Raw genomic sequence first — 22,902 nt, 5'->3', positions numbered from 1 at the left:
CATATAATAGATTAATCAGAAACAAACGCATGACTATATATCTATACAAAAGTTTTTGACTGGATTGAAAAAAAAGGTTTTTCGAGGTACCATTTCCCCCTCTGAACTGTATATTTAGAAAGTAGCCGAAATATCCACGCTTAGGTGGTAAGTGTTGTAATATCTGTTTCTGACACCCACCAGGATTGGATATGCCCAGACGTTTGTTCAAATAGTTGTATGACAAATGTAACAATTGTAGCTTTTGTTTACAGGGAAGCAGAAGAGATCAACAGTCACAGAAAGATACATACACACTTGTTCTAAGATGCATTTTCTTCTTTTTTTTCTATTATTTTAGAATACAGTAATTATTTACCTCTCCATCTTGCTACATAACACAGACCTCACTTTGATTTTTTTGGATCTGTATGGTGTGAAAGAACAACCTAGACAGGAGGGTGAGACAGAGAGAGAAAGCATGCTCTTGTGGTCTAGTATTAGTATACTTGGCTAGAACATAAAACATTTAGGAATTCTATTTGTCTGAAAACCTACAAAGGCATTTTTACACTGTCTGCATTTTGTTTATCTGTGTTTCTTTCGTATGGTTTTTATTTGCCGTATTTCAAAAGGAGCAATTAGTGTTTTAGAATCCATAATTCTGAATTTATAATGTATTCATCCCAAGATGCACTTGTCCATCTGTATTATGGTTCCAGATGTTTTATTAGTCGTTGTAGAGGTTTTTAAGCAGCTGAACACTTTCATATCTGAAAAACTTGTTCTAACCACATTTCACTTAGGCAGAACCTCCATTGAAGGCAATGGGAGCTTTGCCTAGGTAAGGAGTGCTGAATAGAGCCTTTAAAGAAGCACCATAGCTGTTGGCAGGTTATGGGACAAGTGAATTGTAGAGATAACATAGATGATTTGTCACAGTCAACAGTCTGAGGTCAGACAACATTGTGTCTGCCTGATTTGTGTCTCACCCAGATTCAGACAACCACACTCGTGTTGATATATTCTCATGTGTATTGGTGGAGGCTTGGTATTTGACTATAGCCCTATATAATCCTAATACGTTTTAGCAAAAGGAACAAAAATTCTCTCTCTCTTTTCTTTTTTTAAGGCTCCAACATACCATAGAGTATATGGATAGTTCCCATTCATAGTACACATGATGTTTTTCTATTGAATAACTTAACAATAATGATCAGGCACTTACTTCACAGAGGGCTCAGGTTTTTTCTTATGGTGGTTACTTCTGCTTGCTTTTAAAACACTTACAGAAAAGATTTGTACACAGGTTTGTCCTTGAGCAGATTCTGTGAGCTTAGCTTTGGTTTCCAAGGCTGCGCCATATCCTTGTCATATATCATTTGGACAGCAGCTGAGTATAACTCTCTCTTTTGGTATGTTGTATGTTAAATATTTTATGGCATGGTTGATTTCATTTAGTAGCATTGACATTTCCTTTCTTTTACTATAATTTGAAATGTGTTCTACTGGCTTCCTGTATTGTCTGTCAAGCACCTTTTCCTCCCATGCCACCAGCATAGTTTTAGATTTCCTGGTCGATGATAGATGCAGTTCCATCCAGTTTGCTTGGAAACATGTTCAAGCATTTCCTGTGTGTCACAATTGACTCTTCATATTCTTTTAGTTTCTGAGTCTGGATTTGCTTCTGTGATGAACTTGCTACATTTATGTTGGGCTCCTATTCTTTCAGTTTGTTGGTTATTGTGAGTTGAGAGTTGTACTTTTCCTTTCCTTTTCTATCTGGAGAGCTGCGTTAGTTGTCGTCTTCTGCATTGTTCTTCACTTTTCCTCAATCAGACCTTGGCCTTCTAGAGCTCTGTGATGATGCATTTTCTTAGAAGCATGTACAGTACCTATCAGTATTGTTATCCTTCTGTTAGTATTCTTGCAATAATATAAACATCTGTTCTATATTTCTCCGAAAGTATGAAACTGGCCTGTTGCCTGAAGTAGTCTTACCTTGTGATGTGATCCTACTGCATCTCACAAGCTAAACAGGGTTAAAAGAGGTCAGCAGTTGGATTGGAGACTGCCAGGATACCTCCAAGTGTTGCAGAAAGTATTCTTTTAATTCATTAGATGGCAAGCTTTTCTCTGAGTCAGTGCCCCAGCATGGTGTTAGGAAGAACTTTACAGCTGGAAATGATGTCTTTTGAATGAAAAATAAAACTGAGATCCAGACCACCTTGGTAATTTAAAAATTCCATGAACTTTTCATAAAAATGAGCACACTATGGCTGTATTCCAACTTAGAATCATAGTATCATAGAATATCAGGGTTGGAAGGGACCTCAGGAGGTCATCTAGTCCAACCCCCTGCTCAAAGCAGGACCAATCCCCAATTAAATCATCCCAGCCAGGGCTTTGTCAAGCCTGATCTTAAAAACTTCTAAGGAAGGAGATTCTACCACCTCCCTAAGTAACGCATTCCAGTGTTTCACCACCCTCCTAGTGAAAAAGTTTTTCCTAATATCCAACCTAAACCTCCCCCACTGCAACTTGAGACCATTACTCCTTGTCCTGTCCTCTTCTACCACTGAGAATAGTCTAGAACCATCCTCTCTGGAACCACCTCTCAGGTAGTTGAAAGCAGCTATCAAATCCCCCCTCATTCTTCTCTTCTGCAGACTAAACAATCCCAGTTCCCTCAGCCTCTCCTCATAAGTCATGCGTTCCAGACCCCTAATCATTTTTGTTGCCCTTTGCTGGACTCTCTCCAATTTACCCACATCCTTCTTGTAGTGTGGGGCCCAAAACTGGACACAGTACTCCAGATGAGGCCTCACCAATGTTGAATAGCGGGGGACGATCACGTCCCTCGATCTGCTCGCTATGCCCCTACTTATACATCCCAAAATGCCATTGGCCTTCTTGGCAACAAGGGCACACTGCTGACTCATATCCAGCTTCTCATCCACTGTCACCCCTAGGTCCTTTTCCGCAGAACTGCTGCCTAGCCATTCGGTCCCTAGTCTGTAGCTGTGCATTGGGTTCTTCCGTCCTAAGTGCAGGACCCTGCACTTATCCTTATTGAACCTCATCAGATTTCTTTTGGCCCAATCCTCCAATTTGTCTAGGTCCCTCTGTATCCTATCCCTGCCCTCCAGCGTATCTACCACTCCTCCCAGTTTAGTATCATCCGCAAATTTGCTGAGAGTGCAATCCACACCATCCTCCAGATCATTTATGAAGATATTGAACAAAACTGGCCCCAGGACCGACCCCTAGGGCACTCCACTTGACACCGGCTGCTAACTAGACATGGAGCCATTGATCACTACCCGTTGAGCCCGACAATCTAGCCAACTTTCTACCCACTTTATAGTGCATTCATCCAACCCATACTTCTTTAACTTGCTGACAAGAATACTGTGGGAGACCGTGTCAAAAACTTTGCTAAAGTCAAGAAACAATACATCCACTGCTTTCCCTTCATCCACAGAACCAGTAATCTCATCATAGAAGGTGATTAGATTAGTCAGGCATGACCTTCCCTTGGTGAATCCATGCTGACTTGTTCATGATCACTTTCCTCTCATGTAAGTGCTTCAGGATTGATTCTTTGAGGACCTGCTCCATGATTTTTCTGGGGACTGAGGTGAGGCTGAGTGGCCTGTAGTTCCCAGGATCCTCCTTCCCTTTTTTAAAGATTGGCACTACATTAGCCTTTTTCCAGTCATCCAGGACTTCCCCCGTTCGCCATGAGTTTTCGAAGATAATGGCCAATGGCTCTGCAATCACAGCCGCCAATTCCTTTAGCACTCTCGGATGCAACTCGTCCGGCCCCATGGACTTGTGCACGTCCAGCTTTTCTAAATAGTCCCTAACCACCTCTTTCTCCACAGAGGGCTGGCCATCTTTTCCCCATGTTGTGATGCCCAGCGCAGCAGTCTGGGAGCGGACCTTGTTCGTGAACTTGGGTAATTCATTTGTAAATGTCTAAATATCTCCTCTACTTTCAATTAGATATAGTATTTACTACTTCCTGTCTTACAATGTTGTCTGTTACCACACACTATTAAATATCCACTGTGTTCCACCCCAGAGATAAGCTGCACCCCTATCTAGAGTGGAGTAATACCCTTTACCTATATTGCACGGGTATTGAGACTTCATATACATTTGTAAAGCACTTTGAGATCTTCAGATGAAAGGTGCATTGTATGTGCACACAATTACATAAGAATGTATTAATTTATCGTATTTCAGAATGTTTAGAGTAGTTCAAGATTTTCTGTGTTCAGGAGCAAATTCTATTTTAATGTCATTACAGGTTCTCAGGCTCCTGTGACACTGGGTGTTACTTAACTACATCACAGGGGCATTGTGAAGGATTTATTAGTTATTTTTTGGACAGTGCTCTGAAGATACAAAGCACTATTTTAAGTGCCAGCTAGAATAATAATTATACTGGTGGTCTGTGTGCCAGTGATGTGATTGATTTCTGTTATTTTTAAAACATCAGACTAAATATGTTGTCAGTGTCAGCATGGTTTAGCTGGCAATTCTATCACCTTTTGAGCTACAGGTGTGTTGGATTTTAAGTCTCGTATTAGCACTTGGTCTTATACACAATACTGACACTGAGCTACAGTACTAGGATGACCAGAAAGCAAGTGTAAAAAATCGGGACAGGGGGTGGGGGGTAATAGGAGCCTATATAAGAAAAAGACCCAAAAATCGGGACTGTCCCTGTAAAATTGAGATATCTGGTCACCCTATGCAGTACTGGTACTGTACTTTGCTCTGCAGCGTTAGAGTTGCTGTCCTTCAGGGCAGACATTACAGGGAGAAGACCTTTTGTATGTCCCTGGAAGCTGTTCAGGCAGAATTTAAAGATCACATCACCTATTGAATACAATAGGGGATAAACCTATTATCTTGATTAATACTTGCTCTCAGTAATGAGACAGATTGCCCAAAACATTGTGGGAACCACAGTATTGTATTTCCTTCAGAGTCATTGCACTTCACCATCAATATCAAATATATTATTTTGAAGCTTGCTGAAATAACTAGAATGCAAAATGCTATATATTAGCCTCTTATCATAGAATTATCTTACCTATTTCCCTGTGCATGTGAATTTCTTGTGAACCATGTCAATAAAATGTTTCTTATTCCAGTGCCAGTCTTCCTCTTCATTCTGTGCATTCCATTTTGGTGCATTCTGTCAGCTGGCACATCTTGCTTGTCTTTGCTGAGCCTTCAGCCCTACTTCTTGGGGTCAATAGTATCTGTGACACCTACTTAATTGCTACATGCAGTTGTACTGTTCCTTGGCAATAATATTTCAGATTCCTGTCAATGTACCTGTTTGCCTTGGGGCTGTGTTTATATTAAATATCAATAAAAAAACCAGATAGCAGCTACACAAACGGTTATAGAACAGAATCATAAGTATCTGCAAGCCAGGCAGAGTAGGAGATGGGAGAATAAAAGAATGTTTTAATTTTATTTTAGAGGTTATTGCCAGGACGTGTCTTTGCAAAACAAAAATAGGATCTATGTTTAAAGTATTGTGTCAGAAGATTTACATTTATTGTTTTTGAGTTTGCCTGATAGCATCATGCTAATGAATTTTTGTTTACATACAGCTTTTCATCCCCCAAATATTCAAAAGAATCTCGTTAACCAATATTGAAATGTAGCTATTTTGAGGGATGCCCTCAGCACACGGCAGCAATACACAACAGGGCAGGCATGGAAAATACTGCTTCCAAATGAAACAGCGGAGGCAGTTTTGGCAGAATGTAGTTTCCAAAATTGGAATTTGGCTAGCACAACAGATCTAACATATGTACCATTAGAAGATGTGCCTTGAGATTTCGAATGGGTCTTAGTTGTAGTTTGGGTGGTACTCACACAAAGAGAAGCTGGTCCAAATACCAGTCAATTCACAACAACCAGGTTGAGACTTGGGTGCTTCTAGTTTATGAGTAAGAAGAAAAGGAGTACTTGTGGCACCTTAGAGACTAACCAATTTATTTGAGCATAAGCTTTCATGAGCTGCAGCTCACTTCATCGGATGCATACTGTGGAAAGTATAGAAGATCTTTTTACACACACAAAGCATGAAAAAATGGGTGTTTACCACTACAAAAGGTTTTCTCTCCCCCCACCCCACTCTCCTGCTGGTAATAGCTTATCTAAAGTGATCACTCTCCTTAAAATGTGTATGATAATCAAGTTGGTCCATTGCCAGCACAAATCCAGGTTCCCCCCCACCCAAACTCTCCTGTTGGTAATAGCTTGTCTAAAGTGATCACTCTCCTTACAATGTGTATGATAATCAAGGTAGGCCATTTCCAGCACAAATCCAGGGTTTAACAAGAACGTCTGGGGGGGGGGAGTAGGAAAAAACAAGGGGAAATAGGTTACCTTGCATAATGACTTAGCCACTCCCAGTCTCTATTCAAGCCTAAGTTAATTGTATCCAATTTGCAAATGAATTCCAATTGAACAGTCTCTCGCTGGAGTCTGGTTTTGAAGCTTTTTGTTGTAATATTGCAACTTTCATGTCTGTAATTGCGTGACAAGAGAGATTGAAGTGTTCTCCGACTGGTTTATGAATGTTATAATTCTTGACATCTGATTTGTGTCCATTTATTCTTTGACATAGAGACTGTCCAGTTTGACCAAAGTACATGGCAGAGGGGCATTGCTGGCACATGATGGCATATATCACATTGGTGGATGTGCAGGTGAACGAGCCTCTGATAGTGTGGCTGATGTTATTAGGCCCTGTGATGGTGTCCCCTGAATAGATATGTGGACACAGTTGGCAACGGGCTTTGTTGCAAGGATAGGTTCCTGGGTTAGTGGTTCTGTTGTGTGGTATGTGGTTGCTGGTGAGTATTTGCTTCAGGTTGCGGGGCTGTCTGTAGGCAAGGACTGGCCTGTCTCCCAAGATTTGTGAGAGTGTTGGGTCATCCTTCAGGATAGGTTGTAGATCCTTAATAATGCGTTGGAGGGGTTTTAGTTGGGAGCTGAAGGTGACGGCTAGTGGCGTTCTGTTATTTTCTTTGTTAGGCCTGTCCTGTAGTAGGTGACTTCTGGGAACTCTTCTGGCTCTATCAGTCTGTTTCTTCACTTCCGCACGTGGGTATTGTAGTTGTAAGAATGCTTGATAGAGATCTTGTAGGTGTTTGTCTCTGTCTGAGGGGTTGGAGCAAATGCAGTTGTATCGCAGAGCTGGCTGTAGACAATGGATCGTGTGATGTGGTCAGGGTGAAAGCTGGAGGCATGTAGGTAGGAATAGCGGTCAGTAGGTTTCCGGTATAGGGTGGTGTTTATGTGATCATCGTTTATTAGCACTGTAGTGTCCAGCAAGTGGATTTCTTGTGTGGACTGGACCAGGCTGAGGTTGATGTTGGGATGGAAATTGTTGAAATCATGGTGGAATTCCTCAAGGGCTTCTCTTCCATGGGTCCAAACGATGAAGATGTCATCAATATAGCGCAAGTAGAGTAGGCGCGTTAGGGGACGAGAGCTGAGGAAGCGTTGTTCTAAGTCAGCCATAAAAATGTTGGCATACTGTGGGGCCATGCGGGTACCCATAGCAGTGCCGCTGATTTGAAGGTATACATTGTCCCCAAATGTGAAATAGTTATGGGTGAGGACAAAGCCACAAAGTTCAGCCACCAGGTTTGCCGTGATATTATCGGGGATAGTGTTCTTGACGGCTTATAGTCCATCTTTGTTTGGAATGTTGGTGTAGAGGGCTTCTACATCCATAGTGGCCAGGATGGTGTTATCAGGAAGATCACCGATGGATTGTAGTTTCCTCAGGAAGTCAATGGTGTCTCGAAGGTAGCTAGGAGTGCTGGTAGCGTAGGGCCTGAGGAGGGAGTCTACATAGCCAGACAATCCTGCTGTCAGGGTGCCAATACCTGAGATGATGGGGCGCCCAGGATTTCCAGGTTTATGGATCTTGGGTAGTAGATAGAATATCCCAGGTCAGGGTTCCAGGGGTGTGTCTGTGCGGATTTGATCTTGTGCTTTTCTAGGGAGTTTCTTGAGCAAATGCTGTAGTTGCTTTTGGTAACTCTCAGTGGGATCAGAGGGTAATGGCTTGTAGAAAGTGGTGTTGGAGAGCTGCTGAGCAGCATCTTGTTCATATTCCGACCTATTCATGATGACGACAGCACCTTCTTTGTCAGCCTTTTTGATTATGATGTCAGAGTTGTTTCTGAGGCTGTGGGTGGCATTGTGTTCTCCACGGCTGAGGTTGTGGGGAAAGTGATGCTGCTTTTCCACAATTTCAGCCCGTGCACATTGGTGGACGCACTCTATGTAGAAGTGCAGTCTGCTGTCTTGACCTTCAGGAGGAGTCCACCTAGAATCCTTCTTTTTGTAGTGTTGGTAGGGAGGTCTCTGTGGATTAGTATGTTGTTCAGAGGTGTGTTGGAAATATTCCTTGAGTCGGAGATGTCAAAAATAGGATTCTAGGTCACCACGGAACTGTATCATGTTCGTGGGGGGAGAGGGGCAGAAGGAGAGGCCCCGAGATAGGACAGCTGCTTCTGCTGGGCTAAGAGTATAGTTGGGTAGGTTAACAATATTGCTGGGTGGGTTGAGGGAACTATTGCTGTGGCCCCTTGTGGCATGTAGTAGTTTAGAAAGTTTCGTGTCCTTTTTCTTTTGTAGACAAGCAAAGTGTGTGTTGTAAATGGCTTCCCTAGTTTTAGTAAAGTCCAGCCACGAGGAAGTTTGTGTGGAAGGTTGGTTTTTTATGAGAGTATCCATTTTTGAGAGCTCATTCTTTATCTTTCCCTGTTTGCTGTAGAGGATGTTGATCAGGTGGTTCCGCAGTTTCTTTGAGAGCCTGTGGCACACGCTGTCAGCATGGCTGTGTGGTATGTATATTGTAATGGATTTTTTACCTTCAGTCCTTTTGGTACGATGTCCATCTGTTTGCATTTGGAAAGGAAGACGATGTCTGTCTGTCTCTGTACAAGTTTTTTCATGCAGTTGCTAGATTTCCACTCCATACGGCTAAATTCAGTGCCTTGCATAATGACAGGTTTCAGAGTAACAGCCGTATTAGTCTGTATCCGCAAAAAGAAAAGGAGTACTTGTGGCACCTTAGAGACTAACCAATTTATATGAGCATAAGCTTTTGTGAGCTACAGCTCACTTCATCGGATGCATACTGTGGAAAGTATAGAAGATCTTTTTACACACACAAACCATGAAAAAATGGGTGTTTACCACTACAAAAGGTTTTCTCTCCCCCCACCCCACTCTCCTGCTGGTAATAGCTTATCTAAAGTGATCACTCTCCTTACAATGTGTATGATAATCAAGTTGGCCCATTTCAAGCACAAATCCAGGTAAAATGCTCCTAGAAAAGGAAATAAACCCTAAAGAACCTGAAACTAAATTTTCTGATTCAAGTGAGATTTGAACTCCTGACCACCTTAGCTATACTACTGCTGCAATGAATCATTGAAACAGCTGTGCTGTTTAATAGTAATCTGGCTCCTCCAACAGAGCTAGCATGGTTTCAGTGGGACTAGAATCACAACATTCAAGATAGTGTTGGGCTACATGGTGGGGTGAGAACATGGCTGACATTTTAACACGTCATCTTTGTCATCTAATCACTAAATGCAGTATTAGGACTGAATGCAAGGTTTGCTTTCTTGTTAGATTAGGATCCTATTTCTCCAAATTGATGATTTATTTTTGTAGCTTAGGCAAGAATGATCCTGAATTTCAGGCCATGGTGTTTCAGGGAAATTTATTGGAGTAACTGTAAACTAGCGAATACCTGAGGTTTTCTGCTGTACAGAATAATGACCTTTAGGCAACACCAAAAATGTATAGTGACATGGGTTTACTTCCATATAGTAGATTTGTTTTTGAGAACTCAAAATTGTGTTTGGTATGTCTCTAGTTTGACAGGTTATATATATATATATATATATATTCACATTTCTTGTTCTAGGACTAAATTTAACTGCACTAGACATGTTTTTAAAACAAAATCTGCTTTGTTGAGTTTGCTTTTTCAACGGCCCTTCTATGTAAACCTAAATATTTAGATGAATGCAGAGTTCAAAGATGTGTAGCTGAGACATTTCCCTTTTTCTCCTGGTGTTTTTCTTTGATGAATGTAAGGATAGAAAACAATTCACCTTTTTTCCACTCCATTAAAATCACATTCCAAGCAATCTTCTGAAATCAATGCAGAGTGCCATTATTTTACAAGTCTGTGGGAGCATTATATGAAACACTTGGACAAGTGTGCAGTTGTATGTGCCTTTTTTTTTAATTAAAGATTACAGCTCTGATTTAAGTTTGCTTTGTTTTTCTAGTGGAAGTGTTATTTCAAATACTTGAACAAGTTGTGTGTATGTTTTCATACTTTTAAAAACAATACAGATTTTAAGTTAGCTTTGTTTTTTCTTTTTGAAACCATTGCCTTTAGGTGCAGGTTGTATTAGGTATATAGAGCGTCTTTCTTTATCATGTCTCATTTCAAAACCACATTGTTATCTAGCTCAAAAACCTTGGCTTCCAAACATATTAATTCAATTTTGCTTTGTCACTTTTATGCCAAATAACCACTTTACATCATACAAAAATACGAGGGTGTTTTAGGATTTTAAGTGTCACTGGTTGAATATACCATGCTGTATTAAAAGAAAAAACAAATGTAATAGAAAAAATATCTTCTCACATAGAGAGTTTTAGTTTGCTTTCATGTACTATTCTGTTTATGGGAATAAAAGAATAGATCAGTCAGTGCTGGGAAATCCAAGCTCCATGTTTTTTCACATCGTAGTTAGTGCTATGTTGTGTTTGCTATGCATTTGTTTGAATGCAGAGTAAATGACAATATGCATACATACTCCAACAGGAAATGAAAGGCACTTCACTTTCTAATGTGCATGCTGACCAGTATCTGGTTTTATAAAGTAAAACATACGTTAGACCCCACTGTACTAAAAAACGATACTACTATGCAGAGGGTCTCCCTCTAAAGATTTCAGCGAAGATAGGAGTGTTGGTGTGTAAGAGTACACATCATAGGTCACGAAGTGGTGAAATAGAATCTGTCTTTTGACAGGGATATTATGTATGTTATCCCCACAAATAAACTTTTAACGTACAGTTAAAGTGACCATACTAAGTACAAAACATTCATACAGAATACATAAATAACATTATCATGAAAAATCCTGAGTCTTAAAAAGTGTGTAAATTATGAGTTAAAGTAATTAATAATCTGTTACCCTTACAGTACATTTATTCAATAATAGTGATGTGACCCTTTCTGTTATATGTTCTAATTAACAAATTTAACTCTCACCTATAAAATATATCTTGGAACTCTTTCAATATATACATCACTAATCTGTGATCTTCTGCACCTATGTATATATTTCCACTAGGTAAAATACATAAATAGTGTTGAAAGTGTTTGTAAGTATGCCTGTAACTGCTTCAAAGCAACTTCATTAAGAAATGGAGTGTTAGAGAGACACAAAATAATCCCATCATGACTTCCTGCCACTTTATCCAATATTTGTGTTGTCATGTTGCATTAATACATGATAACATTGCATCATCATGACTCAACACCATTGTCCATTTATGCAGTATCATGTTATAGTACAACATAACATCATCACACCCATCTTTCCACACACTGCTAGCTGTTGGGAGGCTAGTTTGATTGGAAAGTGCATTTTCCCCTCACTCTTCTCTCTTGGCTACTGAAGAAAGTTTTCGCTGTCTTTGGAGTAGGTGTGTTTTGTGGGTCATCTCCTGAATGCTGGGAATGAAGGCTGGGGAAAATAGTTTCTAGGGACCTATACACACCAAGTTAATTGGTGGTGAGACCCAGAAAGTCCTGGAGAAATACTGACTGGACTTCATAGGAGCCACATATAGAGAGTGCACTTGACTTATGAGCTACAAATTACAGATCAATGACTTTAGATACTGAATCAGCCAAAGATGATATGGTGCAAGGGATTCTATCAACTGAGTGTCACTCTTCTTTATTTTTTCAGATCCAGCTATCGTAAATGGAGTCTTTTGGTCAGAATCCTTAAACAAGGTGTTTGTCGATAACTTTGACCGTGACCCTTCTCTCATATGGCAGTATTTTGGAAGTGCAAAGGGATTTTTTAGACAGTATCCAGGTATGCATATTAATTAAAATAAAATGAACAGGTGATATTGCTACAGGTTTCCATGAAAAAAATTAGTGTTGCAGGTCCTGAATTTTGCAAGCACCCACAGATTCCTTTGACTTAATTTAGAGTTCTGAAAAAAAACAAGGGCTATTAATATTTATCCCCTTCCCCCCATTAATATTTGGAATTGTGAAAAAAATGGGAATCGTCCCACAGCAAATATATTGTTCCTTGCTTTTGCACATTTACCCAATTTAGGTGTGACAAATACTGCAAATGCATGTAGTATCTTTGTGGGAACATATTGTATTAAATGTATGTATCACTCTGGGGCAGGGATTGAAAGTATGACTGTGTTCTGTTCTATGGGGTATGATTATCACAGCTCCACCAAGAACCAAAAACAGGGTGGGTGTGGAGGGGTGATTAAGGTGAATTATTAGGTTTTAAACACCTTTAAAGAGGTACAACCCTTGGGGAGGCTCACATAAACTAGTTCAAACTGGATTTTCCAGAGACCAACAGACAAAGAAAAGGCTTTTGACATAAAAAGCTTGTGGTTAAACTGACTTGGGGCCTTCTTTCTAATCCAACGTATGGGCAGAATCTTCAGTCCAACCCCTGCAGAAGGGTTGGAAAGACTTTGGCTTACTAGGGCCCCATAAAACGAATGGGCGACCTCTGGTACGCTTTTGGCATGTGTAGGGGAACTTTTATTGGTTTCTTACGTGTTTTTCTGTAATACTGTTACCTTAAGAATAAAGATGCTTGCTTAGAAGGGTTGGTGTGGTATGCTGTAACTGCTGGCAATATGCTGCTCATAACCCTTGCAGAGAAAGTAAAACACAGCTGGTGGCTTTTAGACATACTAGCTTGCTGGGGATATCATAGTGTAAGGCAGGGAGATGTGCAGCCTTAAAACCGTGGGAATGAGAGAGAGAGAGAAGCTGTTCTCTGCCCAAGAGAGATGGCATTTGGGAGCCAGGAACCTTAAGAGGGTGCCCTCGAGGGAGCACTGAGGGGGAATACGGGTGTTATTACCCTGAAACTGGAACACCATGTTTTGTACATTTACCCAATGTAGTGCATTTGGCTTACTGCTTACAAATTCCTTGTATTATGACAACTAGGAAATTAATACAACTGAATGTAAATTACAAAAGAAATTGAGCCCATACTTGCAATTTTGCCATTTCAAAACTCCAATCCTATTTGCAAGGCCTACATTTTCTCACTGTGCATCTTGTGTATGTAGAAATTCAGAGCGAGTTGGCATAATTTGAAGATGAGACATCACTGGTTCCAGCAAATGCTGTGCATGCATGCATGCTAGCACACACATGTAACAAAGTGGGGAAAAAAGTTTGCAGAATTATAGGTATACTCATAGGTTTTCAGGGTAGCCGTGTTAGTCTGTATTCGCAAAAAGAAAAGGAGTACTTGTGGCGCCTTAGAGACTAACCAATTTATTTGAGCATAAGCTTTCGTGAGCTACAGCTCACTTCATCGGGTGCATGCAGTGGGGAGATTTATATACACAGAGAATATGAAACAATGTGTGTTACCATACACACTGTAACAAGAGTGATCAGGTAAGGTGAGCTATTACCAGCAGGAGAGGGGGAGTGGGGGTGGGGACCTTTTGAAGTGATAATCAAGGTGGGCCATTTCCAGCAGTTGACAAGAACGTGTGCGGAACAGTAGGGGCGGGGGGGGGGGAATAAACATGGGGAAATAGTTTTACTTTGTGTAATGACACATCCACTCCCAGTCTTTATTCAAGCCTAAGTTAATTGTATCCAGTTTGCAAATTAATTCCAATTCAGCAGTCTCTCGTTGGAGTCTGTTTTTGAAGTTTTTTGTTGTAACTACAATACCCACCTGCTGAAGTGAAGAAACAGATTGACAGAGCCAGAAAAGTACCCAGAAGTCACCTACTACAGGACAGGCCCAACAAAGAAAATAACAGAACGCCACTAGCCGTCACCTTCTTCCCCCAACTAAAACCTCTCCAACACATCATCAAGGATCTACAACCTATCCTGAAGGATGACCCATCACTCTCACAGATCTTGGGAGACAGGCCAGTCCTTACTTACAGACAGCCCCCCAACCTGAAGCAAATACTCACGAGCAACCACACACCACACAACAAAAACAGTAACCCAGGAACCTATCCTTGCAACAAAGCCTGTTGCCAACTGTGTCCACATATCTATTCAGGGGACACCATCATAGGGACTAATCACATCAGCCACACTATCATCTACCAGTGTGCTTTATGCCATTATGTGCCAGCAATGCCCCTCTGCCATGTACATTGGCCAAACTGGACAATCTCTACGTAAAAGAATAAATGGACACAAATCAGATGTCAAGAATTATAACATTCAAAAACCAGTCAGAGAGCACTTCAATCTCTTTGGTCACTCCATCACAGACCTAAAAGTGGCAATTCTCCACAAAAAAATTTCAAAGCAGACTCCAATGAGAGACTGCTGAATTGGAATTAATTTGCAAACTGGATACAATTAACTTAGGCTTGAATAAAGACTGGGAGTGGATGTGTCATTACACAAAGTAAAACTATTTCTCCAAGTTTATTTCCCCCTCCATTCCCCTACTGTTCCTCACACATTCTTGTCAACTGCTGAAAATGGCCCACCTTGATTATCGCTACACTGTATTTTCTACTGCATGCATCCGATGAAGTGAGCTGTAGCTCACAAAAGCTTATGCTCAAATAAATTGGTTAGTCTCTAAGGTGCCACAAGTACTCCTTTTCTTTTTAGGTGTACTCATGTTTCTTGGTGAGAACAGATAAGACCCATGGGGCATTTTTCTGCATAGTGCTGTATCATATGAGATATCACGTAATTCTGCTGGATTTGAATTTTTAATAAAAAACGATGTTTTAATTTTGCTTGGGAATTATGAAAATGTGACTTCAGGCAGAAGTTATATCAACATTGCAACTGTAGAAATAGAACTCAGACAGCTAACAATAATGTAAAAAGCCTAATTTTGGAGTAGTAGAGCTGTTTCATATTGTGGTAAGTAAAAGTAATTACTACACATCTTTATTTCTATGCTAAATCAAATTAAATTAGCATTTTCCTTGCTAATAATTTCCTCATTCATATGGCTTAAAGGGAGCCTCTCCCTCGTGCTGTGGGACTCATCTCTCCCTGGGGTTAGATAACCATGGGACATAAAACAGAAAACCAGAAATCATGCCAAGTTCCACGTATAGGATGACATGGGTTCAAACACCTTCTCTGTAGGTTAATAGAGACGAGAATTGCCTTTGCTGTAAGGCATGAAAAATGTTCATATACGTTTCAAGGCATTAAAAAATGTTTAGGGACACACTTAGGATGTTTCTGTGTTTCTGGCTCTCTCTCTACTTGAAAAAATTACGAGGCACAAAAAGATAAGTAATTTCTTAACCTGAAATAGTGTGAGAAGATAAAAGAAGATAATTCACCTTTCAGATCATTCAGAGAGTTCTCCACTTGGGTATTCTGCTCTGTCTATAGATGCAATAATATTTCCTCTTCATTCATTCATTCATTCCTTCTTTTATTTTGCACTTTCTTGGCATCTTCGGCCTGATGCCATCTGATTATCTCAAAGGATTATTTTAAGCATACATTGATTAACACCCATTAAACGCCAACAGAATACAGGCTGTTACATAACACTCTGCTCTTACATAGCACCAGACCCTGCTCCCATTAATTTCAATGACAACGCTCCCATTGACTTCCCTAATTCAAGATCAGGCCAGTAGTGAAAGAGTAAAAGTGCTCTTTTAGTTGGTTAGAGGCTGTTTTCTGGACCTTAAAGTCTTCAGTGTTTGTATATATGTATTTATGGTTGGCTGATGACTGACACATCTCTCTCTATAGGTTTTAGATTATAGTTCAGGTCTTCAGATCCTTGACATTTCGATAGTAGAAATTCTAGCATGGTTATTTTAAGAGGATCCTTTATTGTTCTAGGGATTGAATGCAAATCCAGAAATATCTTGATTTAAAAACAGGGGGGACTGGCCTGTTGATGTTCTTTATTTGAAAGCTAGTATTATATTTCCTCTGACCCACAGGTCAGAGACATTACCTCATCATAGTCAAGTGGTCTGTGGCAAAATGTCTGAAACACAACCTGTCAGTGATGCCATCAAGCATGACAGTCCCTGGCAAGTTGAGTCATGGTAGAAAGAGTAGTGGGGAAATTGACTTGATTAGCATCATCACGCTCTTGCCAACTACCATTGCTAAGCATAGCGATGTTTCGAGCCACATTCTTTATTGTGATGAACAGAATAGTGGTGAAGCAGTCTTCACCCTGCAGTGGTCTGAAAGAAACATGATTGTATTTCCCATGGTCCTATTTTGTTAAAGTATTTTTCCTGCATTAGCTACTGCTGTGACCAGCAACTGCTATAGTTCTTTATATGTGATATTTAAGCATGTCTGCTCAATCAATAAAATATTAGAATCCTTTAAATGCTACTTTCACCACTAGCGAAGACACGTATAATGAACATTCTGATATATTGTAATGTAATCTTTTTTTTTAAACAGGAATTAAATGGGAACCAGATGAGAATGGAGTTATTGCATTTGACTGCAGAAATCGAAAATGGTAGGTAACAGTCAACCACCAATGTGTTTTTAAGAAATATAAAAAAATATAAGATCAGTCTGCATTTTGCTTCTTGGTCTAGGTACATACAGGCAGCTACTTCTCCAAAAGATGTGGTCATTTTAGTTGATGTCAGCGGCAGCATGAAAGGACTCCGTCTGACAATTGCTAAGCAAACTGTATCATCTATTTTGGATACCCTCGGAGATGATGACTTTTTCAACATAATTGCTGTGAGTTTCTCTGTATTTTTCTTCCCCTCTTTTTCTAATTAATTGTTTTGTGTTGTGTTCTTTGTCATATTCTACATCCTGCCATGTACATGAACAAACTGAATTTGGACGACACGTGTCGAGGACTGTGTAATGGCGTGCTACTTCACTGAACCTCAATAATTGGACAGACTCTTTGGATTTCTTCCAAAGCAACTTTATTCCTTGCTTTCACGTAACAGATTGAAAATTCTCTGGACCTATTCCCTCTTTGATCCCAACACATGACTACTTTCCGTGTCAGATGGCAGGGTTTTCTGTATGTCATTCTGGGAGTTGCAGTAATCACTGCCATAATAACCTAATGTGATTGCCTGAGTTGCAGCCAGCACAGCTCTGGTTTGTGACTTTATGCAACCTTTTAATGCAATCTGTATGTTCAGCTCCCTCCCCTGCCCCAACCTGTTGATGCGTTTTTCTCTGTTTTCCATGGTAGAGTGCAAGCTAAGAAGTGCTTTGCACATAAAAATAAGTTGAAATAGGCTGGTAGTGTCTGAGCCCCTTAATTAAAACTGCAACATACTCGCATCAAGTTTGCAAAGATACCCTCAAAGTTTTCAGTCTGAGATATGAGGGATGGTGTTTAGCCCCTAAGCTAATTGAGTTCCAGAAGTGCTGGATGCATAGGCAGAAAAGTCATGAAGCACGTAAAGCAACATGCAGAACTCACTGCACTGTGTCATCTTGATCTGCATATCATCTTTGTGGGTCTCGTTTCACTTTTATTCCTAATAGCCATTCTTTTTCTGTACTTTTAAAGCAACAACAAAATAATGGCAAATATGGCAATTCACATGTCACTCACCACCGACATTCTTTAATGCAGGGGTCTCAAACTGTGGGTCGGGACCCCTCGGGGTCACTAGGTTATTTCATGGGGGGTCGCGAGCTGTCAGCCTCCACCCCAAACCCCACTTTGCCTCCAGCACTCATAATGGTGTTAAATATGTAAAGAAGTGTTTTTAATTTAAGGGGGGGGTGGCGCACACGGAGGCATGCTATATGAAAAGGGTCACCAGTACAATAATTTGAGAATCACTGCTTTAATGGTCTGTAGAATTATTTATGAAAATTGGTATGTGATACTTATCCCGAGTTACCATAGTATACATACAAGAGGACATACATTTGCTGTATGCTCTATTCAAATTCTAGGTCAGTTTCCGATATGATCTTGTGATATGACATTGTTTTGCAAGGAATAGAATGGGTGCAGCAAAGCTGAGCTGATATGCATTATCGGTGCTACTAAAGATGATACATTAAATCATTAACAGCTGTCATTATTTCTGTGTGATTTGGCAGTTAATTTTCCACGGCACAGTAATTTTTTTAATTACAAGGTAAGAGCCTAATTCTGCAACCCTTAAAAATAAAGGGACTACTCACATGAGTAAGGGTGTCAGGAACAGGACCTAAAGTTGGCTGCCTTTTCAACTTCTATATTGTGGCTGCTCTTGGCTGGTAGCTTACACATGTTCCTTTGCTGATAGCTTTATAAATGCTTTATGTTTGTATCATAATATATCAAACCTAGGATTTTCTCCAAACTGTTTAATTCTATATATGTTGAAGAGGTTATTGAGGTACAAGCAAGTGCACTGTATGTAGTACAAAATCTCCCCAGTAAAATGAAGATCTTTTTTATGTAAAATGACTAAATAGGCCCTAAATATCCAAGTACTTACTCTATTTTAACAGATAACAGGCAAGTTAGTTCAGAATATCTTTCTTAGTAATCTTTAATTACTCATTACATAATTAACAGAAACTCACAGATGAGGAAGGCATAATTACATTCTGTACCAAGAAAGGTTTATTCTTCAACAAAACTGTGATCAACTTAAATAATCTAATTAAGGTTCTAAGTGGCAAAAATGTATCAACTAAAGAATTAAGATATTTAAAGAGCCATATTTAGTCGGTAATCATGATGCTTATCAGTAGTTGTGTCAATTATTATAAACAATTCAGGAAGAAAATTAAATGCTTTTCATGAAAAGAATTTTCTTAATGGAGTAACCCAATAGACCTATTTATCTAGGAAAATGTATAAAAGCTAGTGACTTTGCAATAAAGCTGTGGTAGAAACCTTACTTTAGTACAATAACCATATAGCTGCGAGTTGCTTAACTTATAATAGCAACTACATACTTATTCTTTTATAATTCTAGAATTACTGCATGCTTGGTTTATTATAGGAACCCCAAAGATATTTAGAGATTTTATTATTCTTGTAACTATAGAGTTACTAAATTATTCATTTAAGAGAGTGTAAATCACTTTTTAAACAGTTTTTATTTTAATTTGTAGGCATTTTATATGATTTAAGCATAATATTTTTATACTACATTCTATACGATAGCTTCTTAGACACTTCAAAATGGGCACAAACAGAGCGTTAGATATCAAACTGCTTCTGTTTGTGCTTGCAGATTTTGGATCCACATTTATTTGTAGACACAACTGAATCCGCTGATGATGATGATGATTTGTGTTAATGCTCAAGAGCCCTAGCCATGGTCCATGACCCCTGGTATTAGGCACTGTGCAAGAGCTTACAAGCTGTATAGAACAGGAAACAGCAGGTGGTACAGACAGACACATGGGGGAGTTCAAGGAAACAATGAGAGAATAGTAGCATGATTGGCAGTGGTATCTCCACACACCAGTAGCTTAACTGTGTTTTCAAGTTTTTTGTAGGCATCACAGAAAAGGAGAATTTTAAGGAGGGTTGTGAAGAAGGATAATAAGGTAGTTTTGCAGATTCCTATTGAGAGCTCCTCTCAAGCATGAGGGACAGCATGGGAGAATACACAGAGGTGCTTGTTTGAAAATGGAGGCTGGCATCCGGGGGTAAATGGACATGAGAGTCAATATCTCAGTGGTGAAAGAGAGAGATGTTGGGGGGATAGACTGTGAAGATCCTTGAAAGTGAAGAGAAGTAGCTTATATTTGGTGCAACTGAGAAAGGGGGAACCAGTGAAGGATGCAAAGAGAGGGATGACATTGTCAATGTGATGGGCTAGGGAAATGATCTTTGTAGCAGTAGTTTGAATGGATATGAGCGGGGTAAGATTACAGTGTCAAGCCCAGAGAAAAGGATGTTGCAGTAATTGAGACGGGAGATGATGCGAGCCTGGAGAAGATTTTTAACTGTATGGATGGCTAGGAGTGGCAAGATCTTAAAGATGTTGTTCAGAAGGAATCTGCAAGATTTATAGATTGTTGGGTATGGGCACCTAGAGAGAGATCCAATTGAAGATGATCCAGATAATGGGCCTGAGCAACAAGTGTCTGTAGTGATCCTAAAAGGATGTAGTGGGCAGAGCTTTTGGGGGAAGGATTAAGAGTACTGTTTAGCCATGTTGTACTTGACCTGATAGCTGGACTGCCACTAGGACATATCAGAGTGAGAGGCTGAGATTTTAGTTTGGGCAGAAGGAGATAGGTCTGCAGCAGAGTGGTAGATCAGTGAGTCACCAGCATAGAGTTGGTAGTTGAATTTGTGAACAAGATTACTCGGATGTAAGGTGTAGCAGGACAAGAGAAAGGGGAATTTAGAGATGTAAGGCAGAAGGGAGGCTGGGCAGTTTCTGGAGCGGCAAGTGGGCTCAAGCGTGTTTGGGGATTTTTTTTTAAGATGGGAGGGACTAATGTGCACTTGTAATATGAATGGAATGAGCTAGAGGAGAGTGAGAGGTTAAGGAGAAAAGTGAGAGGATGAGAATAGGCACAAGGATGATCAAGAGATGGGATGGAGTAATGGGAGCAAATGGAGAGGTTAGAGAGGGGAGCAGATGAGAAACATCTGTGTCTGTGACTGGAGAAGGAGAGAGTTGCAGGAGGGAAAGGAAGAAGGGAAGGAGAGGCAGTGGGAGGGGGAAGGTCATGTTGTATTTTATCAACTTTTCTTGGAAGCAATCAGCAAGAACCTGTGTTGAGAGAGAAGTGGAGACAGGAGGAGGGGAAGGTTTGAGGACTGAGTCAAAAGATGACAAAAATGTGTCTGGGATTAAGCATATGGGATTCAATTAAATTGAGGAAGTAGAATTGCTTAGTTAGGAAGGTGGAAGAACTGGAGGGGGAGAGCATGAATTCGTAGTAGAGGAAGTCAGCCTGGCCATAGGATTTCTACCAATAACATTGCAGCATAAGAGCAGGAAGGGAGGAAGCAGATATTGGGGGTGAGCCAGGAAACAGGGTTGGCAGGATGGATCTTGCAATGGGAGAGGGCCAAAAAAATCAAGTGGACGAGAGTAAACCATGTAGAGAATCAGCAACCATATCAGTGAAAGAAAGTAAGATATGGCAGGAAGGCAAGGGCTCGGAGCAGATGAAAGACTAAAGCCTGACTAAAAACGAGTTACAGTCACTATATGTGAACATCATTAAAAATTCAGTTAATTGAAGTATGCATAAAATAGGATAGTGAAAAATATTTTAATAGACAGGGTATATATGTGATATCTATGGCCTGTTTCCTCCTTTACTAAATTATTTATTAAATATATCTGTGTACATAGAACATAAAAAAATCCAATGTGGATCCTTCCAGAAAATAAACATAAAAAGATAATGTTAAAAATCATTTTTGCTTTCACGGGTAGGTTATTGCAAAACCTATCCAAAATTGATGGACTAGATGATTGAATTACAAAAGTATTGTTGAAATATGAGAGTGATTTTGTGCAGTCTAAGTTAAAATTTAAGGTTAGATCATCAGTGCATGAACAGAGATGTCTGCAACAACAAGAGAACAGACATATTTTTTTCAATTTGCTTTGAAGTATAACTCTAAGTCATGCATTAAATTAACAATATTATCATAAAAGCCAGAGTGCTAATTCTGTCCAATGCTAAAATTTGAAAAATGCTTTTCAGAAGCATAAGCCGTACATGAAATGAGCAAAATATTAACTGGGATGAGATTTGTTAAATCAATTTAAATGCCTCAGCCAAATGATTTTTAGCCAAGTTGATTAGAGGAGATCATTATTGGTGAGTTCAAGGCGCAGCAATAAGACCCCCAGTTTTTAATGTGCAGAATTTCCATTATAACCATATCAACAGAATTTGTTGTGGTTGTTCAGAATTGCATCATTTGAAGCCCTTCTATTCATTCAGAATAGATGAAGGGTGTAATTCGCTTCAGCCTGATTGAGTAAATCAGGTTTTGTGCCATTGAAGTGTAGATGGTTGGATTTCACCTCCTCAACCAAACCTGAGCCAGCATGTAGGGTTGTAATACGTTTTTCCTGCCTTTGGGCTGGTACAGTTGCTATAGATTCTGTGCTACTTGTACAGAGTGGTGGGATAAAGGACTCATATAAATACAAATATATAAATACAAATATAAATACCTCCCCTGGTTTGAGCCTGTTGTTTTGCTCCATATCAGGCTGTCCAGGGATCTTTGTGCAGCCCTAATCTGGGTATAGAGTGGAAGGCCTCATCTTGGCTCAGTACAGCAGAGGTGAATTTCATTGTCTCTCTCTATGGATTTTGTTTAAGATCTCTTGAGGGAGGAATTTGGAAACTGAATGAATGGAAAAGCCATATTTTCAAACATTAATATTATGTGATCATACAGTATAACAATGTATACAGATTACAACAGACACATGTTTCTAGCCTCAATTTCCACAAAAAGGAGCAGCTGTTGCAGGGGGATATACCAAGTTACATGCCTCTCTCTAGGAGTAAATGTTTCTGGTTAGAGTCAGTTGTTGATCAGCTGCTCACCCATTTTACTTTACTCCAGCAATGTCAAAAATTTAATTTGGGTTTGAAATTTTTTTTCATTT

At 39.8% G+C, this 22,902-nt stretch overlaps 1 protein-coding gene across 8 annotated transcripts in view; it reads left to right on the top strand.

The window, feature by feature from the left end:
* The window catches only part of CACNA2D3 (calcium voltage-gated channel auxiliary subunit alpha2delta 3), a 735,544-nt gene that overhangs the window by 311,162 nt on the left and 401,480 nt on the right, over nt 1–22,902 (top strand). For all 8 annotated transcript variants that reach the window (XR_012159822.1, XM_073351526.1, XM_073351529.1 and 5 more), the window contains 3 exons: nt 12,048–12,179; nt 16,763–16,823; nt 16,906–17,056. Coding sequence is in view for 7 of the 8 variants with exons in the window: in XM_073351526.1 (XP_073207627.1) it covers nt 12,048–12,179; nt 16,763–16,823; nt 16,906–17,056 (344 nt within the window). In the remaining variant the exon portion in view is untranslated. The remainder of the gene's footprint in view (nt 1–12,047; nt 12,180–16,762; nt 16,824–16,905; nt 17,057–22,902) is intronic.

Source organism: Lepidochelys kempii, chromosome 7 (genome assembly GCF_965140265.1).
Source record: "Lepidochelys kempii isolate rLepKem1 chromosome 7, rLepKem1.hap2, whole genome shotgun sequence".
Classification (NCBI taxonomy): Eukaryota; Metazoa; Chordata; order Testudines; family Cheloniidae; genus Lepidochelys; species Lepidochelys kempii.
Note: the sequence above shows the minus strand (reverse complement) of the source record. Positions and strands in the feature narration are given on the sequence as shown.